General features: G+C 42.6%; 2 protein-coding genes across 4 annotated transcripts in view; one reads left to right on the top strand and one right to left on the bottom strand.

The window, feature by feature from the left end:
* The window catches only part of TCEA1 (transcription elongation factor A1), a 42205-nt gene extending 36734 nt beyond the window's left edge, over positions 1–5471 (top strand). Inside the window, exons 9-10 of the mRNA XM_042923626.1 lie at positions 2197–2268; positions 3891–5471. Of these exons, the coding sequence (XP_042779560.1) occupies positions 2197–2268; positions 3891–3899 (81 nt within the window). The 3' untranslated portion in view covers positions 3900–5471. The remainder of the gene's footprint in view (positions 1–2196; positions 2269–3890) is intronic.
* Positions 5472–10289: 4818 nt separating this feature from the next.
* RGS20 (regulator of G protein signaling 20) overlaps positions 10290–17026 on the bottom strand; it is an 85449-nt gene continuing 78712 nt past the window's right edge. For all 3 annotated transcript variants that reach the window (XM_042924321.1, XM_042924323.1, XM_042924322.1), the window contains 2 exons: positions 14525–14759; positions 10290–11277 (listed from right to left, as the gene is read on the bottom strand). In XM_042924321.1, coding sequence (XP_042780255.1) covers positions 11089–11277; positions 14525–14759 — 424 coding nt within the window. In that variant the 3' untranslated portion in view covers positions 10290–11088. The remainder of the gene's footprint in view (positions 11278–14524; positions 14760–17026) is intronic.

The following is a 17026-nucleotide window of genomic DNA, read 5'->3' as shown; positions in this document are numbered from 1 at the left end:
ACCTGGGTAAACATCTTAATAGCTATATAATGTTCCATCAGATAGGTATGCTCTTATTATTTCCCTGTTGGATATTTAACGTGTTTCTAGTGTTTGTGCTGTTGTAAATTTACACTCTTCAAACATTCCTGTACGCAAATTTCCAACCCCTCAACTTCATGAAGAATTGGCATATAATTTTATGTATTTAAAGTGTACAATGTGATGATCTTATACACATATACATTGTGGAATTGTGGAATTGTGGAATGACCAAGATCAAGATAATTAACATATTCATTACCTAGTTCACTCTTCCTTCCCTCCTCCCTCCTTCCCTCCCTCCGTCTCTCCCTCTTTCCTTTCCTTTCCTTTCCTTTCCTTTCCTTTCCTTTCCTTTCCTTTCCTTTCCTTTCCTTTCCTTTCCTTTCCTTTCCTTCCTGTGAGAATGCTTAAGATCTACTCTATAGTCACCGTGCTGTACATTAGATCCTCAGAAACTTACGTTTTATAACTGAAATTTATACCCCTTAACCTATATCGCTCCATTTCCCTCTTCTCCCAGCTCTTGGCAACCACCTTCTATTCTCCGTTCCTATGAAATCATTTTTTCTTTTTTAAGATGCTGCATATAAGTGATACCATACAGTATTTCTCTTTCTCTGTTTGGTGTATTTTATTTAGCATGCCTTCCAGGTCCATCTGTGTTGTCTCAAATGGCAGGATTTCCTTTTTAATGGCTGAATAATATTCCATTGTGTATATATATGCCACCTTTCTTTATCCATTCTTCCATTGAAGGACATTTAGGTTGTTTTCATAGCTTGGCTATTGTAAATAATACTGCAGTGAACGTGGGTGTGTAGATATCTCTTTGAGATACGTATTTCATTTCCTTTGGATATATACATAGAATGGGATTGCTGGATCATGTGGTAGGGTTTTTCTTTTCTTTTTTTTTTTTAAAGTCAACTCTACCCCTAATGTAGGGCTTGATCTCACAACCCTGAGATCAAGAGTTGCATGCTCTACCAACTGAGCCAGCCAGACACTCCTACAGTAGTTGAAGTTTTAATATTTTGAGGAACTGCCATCCTGTTTTCTGTAATGGTTCTACCAGTTTACATTTCTACCAACAGGGATCCCTTTTCTCTACATCCTTATTAGTCTTTTTTTTTTTTTTTTTTTAATATTTATTTATTTTTGAGACAGAGCATGAACGGGGGAGCGTCAGAAGGAGAGGGAGACACAGAATCTGAAGCAGGCTCCAGGCTCTGAGCTGTCAGCACAGATCTGGCTCGATGCGGGGCTCGAATTCACGGACTGTGAGATCATGGCCTGAGCTGAAGTCGGACACTCAACCGACTGAGCCACCCAGGCGCCCCGGTCTTTTTTTTTTTTTTTTTAATGTTTGTTTATTTTTGAGACAGAGACAGAGCATGAGCGGGGGAGGGGCAGAGAGAGAGGGAGACAGAATCTGAAGCAGGCTCCAGGCTCTGAGCTGTCAGCACAGAGCCAGACGCGGGGCTCGAACTCATCAACTGATGAGATCATGACCTGAGCCGAAGTCAGATGCTCAACTGAGTGAGCCACCCAGGCACCCCAGTCTTTTTGATATGAGCCATTCTAAATGGCTGAAGTGACATAAAGTGGTGTATCCTTGTGGTTTTAATTTGTATTTCCCTAATGATTAGTGATGTTGATCTGTACACAGGTCTTTATTTGTGTTTCTAGTTACTATCTTAGGTCAGATACCAAGTTGTTAGGTCATAGAGAGTGGATATTTAAGGCTCTTACCTTGTTGCTGCCTCACTTTTAGAAAGGTGGTGGCAGTTTATATTTTTTAGAATGAAACATTTATAATTTTTACATCTCTGCTAATTTATAAGAGAAAACTGATGTATCTTTTAAGTGATGATGAAATTTTTTCTATATTAGCATTTATGAAAAATATAATGTGTGACTTAGATGATTTCCACTTATCTGGGAGAAATTAAACATGAAAAGACAAATACGGAATGATTTAGAAAAATGGAAGTTTTGAAATATGTGTCCCTTTGGCATTTATTTCGCTTACCTGAACTTGTTTCAGGCTCTTAAACATTTTATTGTGGTACTGTTGTGGTTATTGTATCTCCTAATACAGAATGTTCTTATTGAGATTGGACTTCTTACAGTATTGTAAAAAGTAATATTTTTCGCTTGATTTTGCTGTAGGTACAAACTCGTAGTGCTGATGAACCAATGACAACATTTGTTGTCTGCAATGAATGTGGAAATCGATGGAAGGTATGGCGCTTTCTTATATTCATATTTTACCCATTTATAATAGATTTCTTCACATCGTTTTATTAGACTACCTATCTATCTATCTATCTATCTATCTATCTATCTATCTATCTATATACGCTCATGCTGTTCAGTGTTATGCAAGTCAATGACGAACTATTTGTAAAGGAATATACTATACTATACTCTTAGAAATTAAGAATGTTAATTTTCCTGCCTGCATATTGTTTTGGTGCAGGAATAACAGGATTGAATCTTAAATGTGCAATTACTGTGTCAGAGTCCTGTGTATACTGTATTCATTCAGTTGCTTCCACTGTTGTACTTCCGGAAAATCTGTACATGAGTATTACCTGTCCTCATAGATTTGTGATTCTGGGAAGATTGCTTTACCTTGTTGAAATCCATTTGCCCGATGGTTTTAGTGTTTATTTTAAGAATTAACAGATGAGCACTGCCATGGTTTTGGTAGGCTTTTCACAGAGCCTTCTTATCACCTAGATACTCCCGAATTAGCCCCACATAGGCAAGCTTATGTTTAAGTGATCCCTTCTTGAGTGATTTTTGTGAGCCACAGAAATGTAATTTAAACGCGAGAGAAGATTTACACATCACTTCTGAGACCATTTTTATTGTTAATAGAGATAAGGATGTTCAGTTTGGTTGGAGAGCTCACCTGGTGGGAGTATAGTCTTTGGAGCTAAACAAGTTTTGAACTCCTTTGTTGCTTATCTTTTTAGTGTATTGTAATTTTACGTCCTATTAAGTGTAAGTAATATCTACATCATAGGCTGTGGTGAAGAGTACAGATAATATATTTAAAGTGCCTGATAATTGTTGGTATTCCAAAAATGCTGGTTGTATTTATTAGTTTTTGAGAAAGCTTGTATGATGCTTTTTTTTTTTTTAAAGCTATACTTAGCTTTAGACCTTTTGCTCTAATGCTTAAATTATTCACATAAGTTAAAGCATTTTCTGAAAATCAGAGGTGAATTAAAAGTAGACAGGTGGGAGTATTCTCCACAAATATGGTATAGGATTTGGGCCCTAGACATTATTTTAGGGGTTGAAGTTTTTTACATTGGTTGAAGGGAGGGACATTCATTATTTTCAGTCCTTTTGAGCAAGTCTGGCTTTTCCAGATAGCTCTTTACTTTGCATAACGGATGATGATGATGATGGTTACTATTACTGTGCACATTGCAGTTTGCTTTGAATACAGGCTGCGTGCAACATAGCTGTGACATAGTACCTGCTGGATGTTAGGAGAGTTCAATTTAGTGTAGAATGATAGATAGGGTGGCTTACTCTAGAAGGTTAAGTTTGAAATGAATTTTTGTTTTGGAATTATATTTTTTAACCTAAAAACATTAAGAAGGGCACTTAATAAAAAATATTTTATACTATTTCTTCAGTTATATATTCCTACTGATTCTAAGTTGGAAAAGTCAAACACATAGGATAGGTGACTATTCATGTCTGAGAAATATAGCATCTTTTTCAAAAATGCCTCTTTCTTCAGCAGTGTAAGGTGTATACTGTGTTAAATGGGGGTGGGGTATACACTCCATTGTCTGTATTTAAAGGTCTCATGAAATACTTCTCTTTTTTTTTTTTGGCAGTTCTGTTGAGTTGGAAGAAATGGCAAAATGCCTGGACCATTAAATGGATTTTCTAATTAGCTTTAAAACTAGGCCATCTAGTTTTCCTGCAAATCAGATTTTTAAAGTAACATACATCCCTTGGGTTAGTCTTGGTTTTTGACATAGCATTCCTTCCTTAAATGCCTTCTGTAGTATCAGATCATTAGGGAGACCACATAATAATTATATGGTATCTGTTTCAAAACTTTTTTTTTTCATTTTTGTAGTAAGTTGATATTAAACTTTTGGCAGTTTATTTTTACCTTTTTTTTTTCCTTTTAAAAGGAAAACGTACCTTAACTTTTTTACAGTCCAAAACATACACTGTAGAAATGTTATTCTTCTCAGTTAATACATAAATGGAAATCGCGTTTTTTCCCCATATTGGCACATACCTGCAAATAGCAAAGGAGAAGAAGAGGTAATATAAGTTTATCAGACGTGTGTGTATTCAGATAATACTTGACCAGCTTATCTAAATTGTACATAATATTTGAACTAGCCTATGAGATTGAACTTAATTATTATGTTCACAAGTCTGGGATAATTAGATATTATTTTGCATTTGTAACTAACCGTGATAATCATTTCTTGTAATTTCTTGTACATGTTTATGACTTGTTCTTAATAGATTTTACTTTTGGAAACATGACTTGACTTTGTTGAAATCAGTTTGGTTTTATTGTTTATTTACCTGTTTGACTTTGTAGTGTATTTTGGTTTTGCAGAACACTGTTGTAGTTGAGTAGGTTTTTCAAAAGTCCCAGCAAAGGCAAAGAATGAAATCTCCTGACCATTTTCCCCCTCATAGGAAGACATACCTGGGAAGAAAATGTTAGTGTTTTAGTGCAGTATAGTTACTGTAAACAGTTTATGACTTGATTTTGATTTGGAAATCTTTACTGACCAAGGATTAAGTTTAAGGACTATATATATAAATCATTAAAGCTGTGGTCTTTCCATATGGAGGTTGATAGAAAATACTTTTGTCCCGAGTCCAATTTCTCGACTCTTTTTCTGTCGCACAATGAATGAGGTTGTTCAACGAACTGAATACATGGGCTGTGATGCAACTGGCGTTACAGTACAGGTCTTATAATTAAATTTTTTTTAAGTGCATACCATTTGTTTTGTTAGGAATAAGCAAAAATGATTTTCACATAGATTCCTTAGGGTACACTTGCTCTGGCACATCTTAGAGGCCACTTTTACAAAGCCCACATTTTTATCATGCTAAATCGATACTCTATCAGACTCCTGTAGAAAGACTTCAGTGTATGCTTTGCACTCCCCTTTGCTCCCTTTCCCCACTTTTTAAATGCAAATCAATTTGATGTAACACAGAAGACAACATTCAAGGTCCATGTTAGGGCCCCGTGTGTGAGCATTGACCCACTGGTACTGTCCTATCTCTACTTTGTCAGTTCTCAGATTAACCTTTATCACTTGAAAAATAAAGTGCATTTTTGGAAGAATAAAACTAAAATAGTACCACTTTTAAATTAAGTGATCCATTTTTAAATTTGTAATCCAATAAAGTTTCTTGTTATTAAACATGTATCACATTTTGTCATTTTATTTAGACATGGACGCTTGCTTTACCTTTTGTTTCAAAATTTCTCTCCCGATTCCTAAAGTGTTTTTAAAGGATGGTTTTAATTAAGTGATGCCTGCCCAGTTTTAAGCGAAAACTCGTGTTGAGCTGGTAGTACAGAGCATGTCTTTCTCTTCTCTTTCCCTGGACTCCTGGGGAGGGAGGCAGGAGCGGTTCCAAGTAGAGCACACAAGCATAGGCCGTGTGTGCGCTTAGCGTGATCTCAGAGACCGAGACTAGTGAAAAATACTAGCCAGTTGTAAAGTCATAGGAAGGAAATGTTATCACAGGTAATACTCAATAATAGTTATTTCCAGGACAAAGTAATTGTGTTAAATGAATACACATAAGAATTAAACTAGACCTGTGTAGTAGGAATTAATGAAGAACCATCCTAGGAAGGCAGAAAATAACCACCTTGGTTTTCTTGCTCAGAGGTGATTATAAGCATTGGTTACCCAGTATTGCTAAGCCATGGCAAAAGTTCTGAAACATTTACGTACACCCAAACATCGAAATCTGTTTATATCTTAAAAATGGGAAAATAAGTTTAAAGTACTAAGATAGCAAAAGAAATAACAGACTATACTTTGAATTCTTATAGGTGCACAGTGATCGTCCTTAGAGGTCAAAGTTTAAATTGAGGGTTTGAATTTACCTCTCAAAATAAAAACTACAGTTAAAAATGTTGGGCTTTAAAGAGTTTTAATCTTAACTCTCCTCCTTCCATACCATCCCCCCCCCCCCCACACACACACACTCATTTAGCTGTAGAAAATTAGCCCTTTAAGAAGAGACATCCCACTGGGAACTGTGATGTGAATAATCACTGGCATAAAAATCCACATATTTTTGTCAGTTTCAAAACTAAGAAAAGTACCAACATCGAAGATGCTGCTTCACAGTGAATAGTCGGGCTCTGTGCCGACAGCTCGGAGCCTGGAGCCTGCTTCGAAATCCGGGTCTCCTTTCTGTCCCTGCCCTTTGCCTTCTCTGTCAAAAATAAGTAAGTAAACGTTAAAAAAAAAGAACACAGTTACTGGTTGACAAGTTCCTAGGTAATAATGGAAACATTATGTTGGAGAAGGGTGAAGTCAGTTGAAGTCAGTCAAAAGGAGTAAGAGCTGTGTATCGGAAAATCTCATGCGGCTCTCCTAGATAACCAACAGCTGTGACTTACGAAGGTGGAGTTGGAAAGTTTCTATGAGACACTTGTTCCTGCTGTATCTTCAACACCTAGAATACTTGTCACATAGTAGATGCTCATGTGATAGTTTTTCTTGGTTATATTTGTGTATTCCATTTGTTCTTGACCACATAGGAGCTGAGATGTAAAGCATGTTCCACGTGTTGAGGACCCGTGGAAGCTGGTTAGATAACCACCGGTTGGCAGTGTTTTGGACTCCTGACCGACCGACTGATTGATTGCGAGAGCAAGTGGGCGAGGGGCAGAGAGAGAGACTGAGGATCTGAAGCCGGCTCTGCTGAAGGCAGTGAGCCTGACGGTGAACCGCAAGATCATGACCTGAGCCGAAGTCAGATGCTTAACCGCCTGAGCCACCCAGGCACCCCTAGACTCCCAGCTTTAATTTTTTTTTTTTTTTTTAATGTTTATTTTTGAGAGAGACACAGAATGCGAGTGGGTTAGGGGCAGAGAGAGGGAGACACAGAATCTGAAGCAGGCTCCAGGCTCCAAGCTGTCAGCACAGAGCCCGACGCGGGGGTCGAACTCACGAGCTGTGCTGTAAGATCATGACCTGACCCGAAGTCGGACGCCCACCCGACAGCCACCCAGGCGCCCCTAGACTCCCAACTTTAAAGGAAGAAATGTAATGAGTCAGAGTCTTGGGAGTTCTCTTTTGGTACCTTAATTCTGCAAAGTGATGCAACAGTTTTATCATTAATGGAAACAAGCTTTTTTCAAATTGACTTGTGTACTCTGTACTTGTTTACCCAACTGGTGGATGGAAAAAGAAAGCACAGGTAACTACCTCAAATGACTTGCTCTGATTCCTCTCCCTGGTGCTATAAAAAGACCGCCAATTAGTGTTATTACTTTTTCCCTTAATGGCCTTGGCTACAAAGAGCAGTATTTGATATGTGATCTGCCCTATGGTCAGTTAAATTAGCCCAAGCGTTTCCAAAATTGGAGAACTGAGCTACTTTGAAATAAAAAGGTTCCTTTTTTTTTTTTTTTTAACCCCTTAAACGTGGTTTACGGTATATATCCAAATCATTTTTATAATAATGCCATTTGAAGGTATAGCTGATGTAAAATAAACAAGCAGGAACCGTGAGAGGCCTGCAATGGAATGCCCTAGCTACCCCTGTCGTCTTTTCGTCACTAGTTCCCAAACATCTTGTCCGAGCCATTCAGCCTTCTTCCTTCCGTGTGACCCCGGGGGTCGGCCGCAGTGTTCCCCTCCGCTCCACACTCCTTCCCTGAGCCTGCTGTCTGAACAATAAGAGAAACACCGTTTCTACTGGGATAGCTAAACGAGCAGGAACTGCGTCTAGGGCCTTGCTCTGCCGTTTTGCCTACGATACGCACAGTGTCTCTGTGTGATGAAACCGAGGGGAGTTGACATGGAGAGATGGTGTGGATAACACATGGTGTGTGTCTGGATCCAATCCCGGGGAAGCCAGAACTACCCTGGACTTCTCCTCAGGAAAGCCATTCAATTTCCTTTGTGTTTTAGCCAGTTTGATCTACGTTTCTCTAACAAGCAACTGAACAAAAGTTTTTTGGGCGCCTGGGTGGCTCAGTGGGTTAAGTGTCCGACCCTTGATCTCGGCTCAGGTCATGATCTCACAGGTTTCAAGTTTAACTTCTCAGCTAATGGATATGTATGTTCAGAATGATAGATATTTCCAGATTGCTTTCCAAAAAGTCAAACTAGTTTACCTACCTGTCAACAGGATAGAAAGGCCCATTTCCTGACAACGTTTGCTAATAGCGGATCCTAGCAAACCTTTGGTTTTGGCAAATCTAGAGGGGAAATAGTAACCACGATCCTCTCGTTTGAATTTGAATTTGAATTCGATTTAATCTTTTTGTCTTTATGGCCATCGTTTTTTAATCTTTTTAAATAATTTTTTAACGTTTATTTATTATTGATAGAAAGAGACAGAGCGTGAGCAGGGGAGGGCCAGAGAGAGAGGGAGACACAGAACCCGAAGCAGGCCCCGGGCTCCGAGCTGTCAGCACAGAGCCCGACGCGGGGCTTGAACTCACAAACCGTGAGATCACGACCTGAGCCAAAGTCGGACGCTTCACCGACTGAGCCACCCAGGCGCCCCTATAATGTTCTTTTTTTAAAAAGCTCTTATCTTTAAACCGTCCCGGAATTTTTATTTATATATCAGTTTTTTTCCAAATGGAGCGCCATCCACCCCAACAAACTCTTCAAAGTTTACTTAAGAATATTCAAAAACCTTGGAATTGCATTGAATTTGTAGGATACTTTTGGAGTGGCTTCCAGATTCTTTCGTATACATGGATGTCACTACCCATTTACTCACTGGATTAGTAGGTAGTAGTCGTGAGTTCCATAGCCACATGGGCTGTGATGATCTCTTTCTGAGATGTGACACATTGTGAAACAAATTTGGAATGGAATGTTTGTTTTTTCTTAATTATGGGAAATTCTGTTTTCATGGTATAACTCTCCAGTTCTACAAACATTTATCAAATACTGTTCCTAACTAGATTATATATATAATGAGCGATAAGGTTTATATCCAATGCCACTGGAGCTTACGGTCTAAGGGGACAGATTGGTAATCATAATTTGTAAATGCAGGTAAGTATCCGTATAGGAAAATCCTGGAATCCTAAAGAATGGCACCCAGCACGATGGAAGTATGAATCAGGAGGTCAGGTAAGGCTTCTTGGAGGCAGTCGTGTGTGGGTAAATCTTAAAGGGATGACTGGAGTTACCTGACTGAAGGGTGGCGTTGTAGAGAGGGGTACGGGTAGCGGAGAGTATGAACGGTATGGGTGGTTATGAAGGTAAGAAGTGCCTTGTCTATAAGCATATATTCTGGGATCTAAACCGTGTGTGGGGTTGGCTAGGGAGCCGTAGCCCGACTAGAGAGGCCCTTGCTTGTACGCTGTAATGAGAATTTGGTATTTGTACTCTGGGCAATCCGGAGTTACTAAAGATTCTAAGGAGTAGAGGGAGGGTGTTGGGCAGATTTGCGTGTAAGAAAGATGTGGCATTTTGGAAGGTGGATTTGAAAGGCTGAGATCGGGGCAGGGAGACCAGTTCGGGGGCTCTCGGCAACGATGACGGCAGGTGTGAGATCAAGGGGATGGGAAGAAGGAAGAAGAGACACACGAGAAATGTTGAGGAGTAAAGATGAGCCGGGCTTGGCGATTGTGTCTGCGAGGAGAAAGCAGGGAAAAGTTAGCACCTGGATAGGAGCGTAGGTGACCGGCTGGGTGATTGGGGTGGGGTTGGAGGTGGGGGGCCAGTGGGATGAGAAGTCAGAATCTGGATGAGTTTCGCTCCTCTGGGATATACGAGGGGAGGTGTCCGGCCGGCAGCTGATTGTGACAGTGCTGGAGGAAATCTACACCGGGTCCTAATTTGGGAGCCATGAGCATGTTGGCAGTAATTGGAACAATGAGAAGGGGGTGGAAGACCCAGGGGACTCCTACAGATTAGTAAGGAAAGTAGTAAGCCAGAGCCTAAACCTCGCATGTAACCCTTCTTATTTAATCGGACGTTCCCAAATACCGACGTGTGAAAAAAAAAAAGAGATAAAACTCTTGTGCTTTATTTTTTTAGAGTGAAAATGCCCATATTTCTTCAAATAATAAAAACGGGAATATGCTTATTTGAAAGTTTTGTTACGAACACGACTAAGCTGTGAGTTCAAAGTCCATTCTTTAGGCTGGCAGATTGCGATGATGAAACGGTGACTTGTCAACAAAAGAATTTTCTAAGAAAACACTACTTCCCTTACGGAACAGGAGACCGACCCACCTAAGAGCACAGTTCCTTACGTTAACTGGCATAGATACACATGCACCTATATGTATCTGCATACGCGTCTTCTGAGAGCGCAGTACCGTCCTTATGCGTAGTGGTGACACATCTTGGTCAGATGGGAACTGGGGTCCGGTAATGGCACTGCTAAGCAAAACATTCAAGACAGCCCGACGGAAGGAAGGAGTCGCTAAGAAACACTTGAATGCCTTTTCTTTGGGAGGAAAGTCATCAGATACTGAACTCGGACAAAACGAAAGCAGTCCTGTTTGCTCCAGTGGACGTACATGCCCCAGGCAGTACAGTCTTCTAGTATATCCTTCGCCATTCGCGACACGCGACTGTTACTGTGCACGTAAACATACTATCTTTTTCTAAGGCGGCCGTACCTGTCGTTTTCCAAAAGTGTCACTAACGGCGGCTGCAACTGACATTGTGAATACATAGCCTTCTGTGGAAGGAAGCATCTGTTATTAAAATAGCCCGCGGATGACTCTAGCAGAAGATACTACTGTCTCTAAGTTCCCTGTACTAGACATAGTCCATGAGTTCTTTTATTTTATTAATAATAAATACATTTGATAACATCCTATGCTTCGACTGATTTCTCAGATAAGGACTGAAGCAAATCTTTATAGAGGGCAGAGTTCATGAACCGGGGATACGAGTCTCTGTGCATTAAGGTGTAGATCTGAAGTTGGGCGTCATCGAATATGTGTTGGGAGGGCTCTCCCATGTTCCTGTTGATGACTTCTCTTACGCGGGAGTCCAAGCTGACCTGCCAATCGAAACAAGAGTCGTGTCAGATCTGTTTCTCTCCGGCGACCCATCCCAAACTCCCGTGGCTTTTTTTTTTTATTTTAAATCCCAAACCAAAGTTATCCGAAAATCTAAATTGCTGAAAGAGAAACGGAACACATAGTGAACACGGGTTCTCTAACTTCAGCGGCATCAGAGGCCACTTGTTAAACAGATTGCGGGGCCCCACCTGCAGAGTGTCTGATTCGGTAGGTGTGGGGAAGGCCTGACGATGTGTATTTCTCACAAGTAATGCTAGTGGGGATCGCGATGCTTTAGAAAACCACATTGTCTTATTTATTAAATTATTTTGAGTTATTTTGAAGGAGAGAGAGAGAGAGCACACGCATAAGCTGGGGAGGGCAAGAGAGAAGGAAAGACAGAATCCAAGAAGGCTGTGCCATCAGCACAGAGCCCCATGTGGGGCTCGAACCCACACACTACGAGATCAAGAGTCAGATGTTCAACCAACTGCGCCATCCAGATGCCCCCGTTTTCCTTCTTTAAAATGTACAATGTCCTTGGAAGAAAAAAGCATGCACAAACTTACCCCTTGCTAATTTCTTAATACCATTAGGGCTAAAACCTGGAGGTCCCAGGCTGTAGCCAGCTAAGAACACAGTCACAGGTTTCCAGGAATGTCCGGCCGGCTGCCGAATGGAAGCTACTCCGAGCACTGTGCGAGGGTTAAAAGCGCACAGGGCCTGTATTTAAATCCCAGCTATGCCACCGCTTAGTTTGGGGACTTAGGCAGAGTAAACCGTGCCCTGGCGAACTCCTCCACAAAGGGGATGATGACGACGGTAGCTGGGGGGTGGGGGGATTTAATGAGAATTTATTAAAGTGCGTGGAATTCAGGAAGTCCTTAGTAGATGTCGGCTCCTTCTCTGATGTCTGCCTCGTCCTAGAGAAGGCTGTCTCCTAGACCAGAGCAAGCCGCTGGGCTCGGACTTTCCCCAGGCTGCAGAACTGAACTCACACATCTTCCCTGCTGCGTGAAGAACCTTTACTGGCCCCTGGCCCCCAAGCTTATTCCCGCGGCAGCCCTCAGCACGAGGCAGTCCTCTCGCAGAAGCTTCCCGAGTGTCAGGCCCGGGGGCCCAGGGGCACGGCTCCTGCCGAAGGAGGGACTTGATACATATCATTGGCTGGAAGGAAGAAGAAATCATCTGCTCTTGTTGGAGAATTAAACCGAAGTACTACAGAAACCACCGGGGACATTCTAGCTCACACACAGCCGCGGCACACGGAAATCCTTCGTTCTCTGCGGCCTCCGCACGAAGAAGGTCTCTGGGAGTGTCAGCTCGGGATGACGGAACGGACACAGACGGTTGCTCCGTGAAGGGGCCACCCAGGGTGTGACGACTCTGCCAGGTGCTGTGTTGGGGCTCTGCACCTGTCCTCCCTTGTAATCCTCCCAAACGAACAGGGACATGGTGATGTCCCCTTTGTACAGATGAGGAAACAGACGCCCAGAGAGGTGCGGAAATATACCAAAGGTTATGGAGCCACTAAACGAGAGAACCAGGGTTCAAACCCAAGTGCATCTGACCCCAAAATCTAAGCTCTTAAAAATGTCGATGCTGTTATATTTCAAGTAATAGATGCCTACTTTGGGGAAGAAAGGGTCATCTTTTCATATCCTTTTTTGCTTCACACGTTTGCTAACCAGTGTTTTGGTTCTTTGATGCTTTAAAAGTCAGTGATGAAAAATCGCATCTCAAAAAAAGGAAGCAAAATCATGACTAAATAAGAATGTGTTAGAAGCCATATATTGAAGGACGAAAATTCTCTTGCTTTTGTGAACCCAAACTGGAAATGACTTTTCTGAACTCTACATTCACACGTCTGTCAGCGGAGTAGCTCCAACTTAAAAACACAAACTTAAGCAAAGCGGAGCCCTGCTGTCTTTCTCCCAGGCATGATCCCCGTCCTGTCTGCCCGGTTTCCATGAACTATGCCACCGTCCAGCCCACCCAGACACATGGGAATCGTCCAGACGCTGGGATTCACCTCAAATGAAACCCCGCCTCTCTGGTTTCCCTCCAGCTGACCCCACTATGGCCCATCGTGTCCTGTCTGCAGTAATCAGTCTGGTAGCTTCCCCCCCCGCCTCTCGTCTCCTCCTAATCCACTGTGCAGCTACGCTGGTCTTTTGAAAATCCAAATTCGACGATGTTGCCAGGCTAACGTCCGAGGGCTTCCCAAGATGACCATCAGAAAACCTCAGCGTGGCCCCCAAACGCTTCGATGCTCTTAGACCACCCCCTTTCCTGAACTCTCTTCCTGCTGTCTACCAGCAGCCCTAGTGGTTTGGGAGACGTGTCACGGTCAGTGTGCCAAACTACTGACGTTCTCACAGTTCACGGGACTGCATGCTTTTACCCTTGGCACATCGAGTCCCGTCCTCTGGGATGTCTTCATCCCGTTGTGTTTCTGGTCATTTCCTTTTCACATCCTTAGTTCGTCCATGGCATCTCCTAGTTCCTGTGCCTCATTCCTGTCCCACCCCCCCCCGTTGATGGCTCCCTCCGCCAGCCCATGTGGCACACCAGGGACTCCCATGTCTGTCTGCCCCCTTGACCGAGCTCCTTGACAGGAGAGGCCCTCGTTTGTTGACTTGATATTCTTAGGGGCACGCAGGAGGAAAGAATGGGTGATTTTACAATTAGAGCTACAAGATACTAGGTTTTGAGATCAACCTGACCCCCTCGATTTTAGCTTTGGAGGAACAAAAACTGGGGGATGGAAACTTGATTGATTTCACTCATCTGATAATTTCTCTGCTATAAGGAAAGGACCCCCTAGGGAAAACCTACGCGGCCTCCGTATCCTATCAGTGATGCTATTTCTATTAAACTAAAAATACCTGTAAAAAAGATTTTGCTCAGAATAAGGGGATACTTTTATTTAAAGAAATGCTTACAGGGTAGAATAGTTTTAAATGGTGTTTACAATAAAATGCACAGACTCCCCCTCCTGGAGAATCTGAGGAAAGTCATGAATGCTTTTTTTCCCAGAAAAGGGCACAAAATCTTTCACAGAGTTTAGGGGGCACTCAGAGCCCGCTTGTGAGACCACAGTCAAAGGCACCCGAATGCCATGAGTCTGGGTGCAGCGTGTTCTCTATTTTGGAGTAACTGTAACCGTGTCAGGTGACCAGACCCTGAGGGGGTTCATTTCACCAACGGCCTCCTGGGAGGAAACCTCTGGAGTAGGGTACGTACCTCTTTCGGAGAAAGAATGGAAATGTAGTCTTCGTAGATTGTCCTCGCTTTCTCTTCGATAATGGTCTTATTAGCTTCCTTTTTCAGCTCCTCACACGCCATCCAGAAAAGCATATTTTCTTCACTGAATTCTGTTCGGAGGAACTCCCGGAAGGCATTCCTTCCCGCCGGGGTAAGCATTACCTTGTCGAACGACTGAGCCCAGGCGCTGACTTCTTCCAGAGTGGGGCTCGGGCTTTGGCGGAGACAGAAAGAGAAGGGCCGGGGGGACCGCGGTTACTGGTCTTCGCAATTCATCACCATCACCAGAAACGCACCTTTTCCCCAACCGAGAATGGAAATGGGCGCCTAGGAAGAGAGCGGGCGGGCGAGCTGTTCCCATTTCCTGAAGCCTCTGGCAAAAACACGTGAGTGTGAAATTGTTCTCGCTGGAGGGCATGGCCACTGCCGAAAAGCCGGGAAACCAGTCGCTAGGATCGCTGCTGAGAACGCGTGCGTTTGCACCTAGAGGAGTCCCGGCAAAGCTTTAAAATTGTAACAGTGAAGAAGAATCCTGGAAGCAGCTGACCAGAACTCTCCAGTCCCCCGCGACAGGACTAAGGCAGACCTCAGCACACTGCCTTCCGGAACAGCAACGGGACTGTGTCTCCTTCGTGGTTTTTAACACTGGAAAGAGACGGGGGCGGGGGGCTCAGTCGGTTGAGCGGCCGACTTTGGCTCAGGTCACGATCTCACACTCTGTGAGTTCAAGCCCCACGACGGGCTCTGTGCTGACAGCTCAGAGCCTGGAGCCTGTTTCAGATTCTGTGTCTCCCTTTCTCTCTGCCCCTCCCCTGTTCACGCTCTGTCTCTCTCTGTCTCAAAAATAAATAAACGTTAAAAAAAAATATTAAAAAAAAAAAAAAAGAACATGGAGAGTGAAAACTGGGGAGATTTTCTTTCCTCCAGAGAGGGTGGGTACCTGCTTCTTTGGAAATACACCTAGGAGGTGTCACTGACCCAGGACCACCAGGGCTCCTTTCATAGGTCAGGGCTTAAGCTGCGATGTCCGTTTCAACGCCCTGTCCCCACCCTGCTCTGCACTTGTTCTTAGAGAAAACCCTCCTGCCCGGTGCTTAGCTGTCACCACTCAAGGTTGTGCTTATTTTTCATTTGGTTTTGTTTTTCAGGCACTTTGTTGTTTTCCTTACTGTCTATGAGTCCAGCGATGCAAAAACTTGAGAATCATGCAAAATCTGTCGTTCTGCACCGGGGGGGGGGGGGGGGACCCTCCCATGACCTAGTCCGCCATGCTGCCGAAAGTTCTGTGTTCAGTTTTGAGGGGTGCGGGCTGGGTACCCAAAAATCGGATATGTAACTACTTGTCCTAGTTATTCATAGGAAACACACACTCACATATACAGAGGTTCGTGGTGTAAATTCTATGTCCCTTTCTTGAAATTGTATCTTGACGATGGATTACAATGACCCAGCAGTGAAGCATACATAAAAGCTCAAGACCGGAGAAAATGGGTTATAGAAAGTAGTCAGCAAACAAAAAAGAACATAGATGTTCAAACCATAGTTTCGAGTTTAGTTTCTAAATTAGATTCACTGTGTATAGAAGGATCCCATTTCAATACAACTGTGTATAAATGCATCGAAAATTCCTTTGAGGATATATAGAAAAACCACTGATGGCAGCTATATCCGGAGATCGGGGCAAGGTCTACAAAAAAAGGAAGACTGGGTTTTTACTGCAAAACTTTTGTAGTGTTGGGGTTTTGTTTCCATATTGGGTAGATTTTTCATCATGAAAAAAAAGTATTGTGTATGAAAACCTAAAGTAGCTGTCATAACTAGGAAAATTTGTTTTTTTGAAAATTTTTACTGTTTATTTTTGAGAGGGAGAGAGAGAGACAGAGTGCAAGTGGGGGGGGGGGGGGGGGTGGTGGGCAGAGAGAGAGGGAGACACAGAGTCCAAAGCAGGCTCCAGGCTCTGAGCTGTCAGCACAGAGCCCGATGCAGGGCTCGAACCCAAGGACCATGAGATCATGAGCTCAGCCCAAATCAGATGCTTAACGAACTGAGCCACCCAGGCGCCCCTAGGAAAATTTGTTTTGAAAGAAAATGTTTTAAAAGATGTTGAAAAGGTTATTTAAAGCATAATAATTTAGAGTAATCTGCATAAAAATCTTGGAGTCTTTTCAGAAAGGTTAATCAAACTGGTGTGGCTGACTAAAGTGTGCTAACTTATGTTCCTTAAATAGGAGGATTCAAAAGATACCTTTTTACTCCTTCAATTTAAAAAATATATATTAAAGAATGACTTTGAAAAACTTAAAGGCAATCGGTAGTAGACGTTTATTTATTTATTATTTAGTTATTTATTATTTTTAAAATAGGAGAGAGCAGGGGCACCAGGCCGGCTCAGTTTGTAGAGTGTGCAACTCTCGATCTCAGGATCGTTCAGTTGGAGCCCCACATTGGGGGTGGAGCCTACTTACAAAAATAAAAATATAA

This window comes from Panthera leo, chromosome F2, assembly GCF_018350215.1.
Source record: "Panthera leo isolate Ple1 chromosome F2, P.leo_Ple1_pat1.1, whole genome shotgun sequence".
Lineage (NCBI taxonomy): Eukaryota > Metazoa > Chordata > Mammalia > Carnivora > Felidae > Panthera > Panthera leo.
This window is presented reverse-complemented; position numbering and strand designations above follow the sequence as displayed.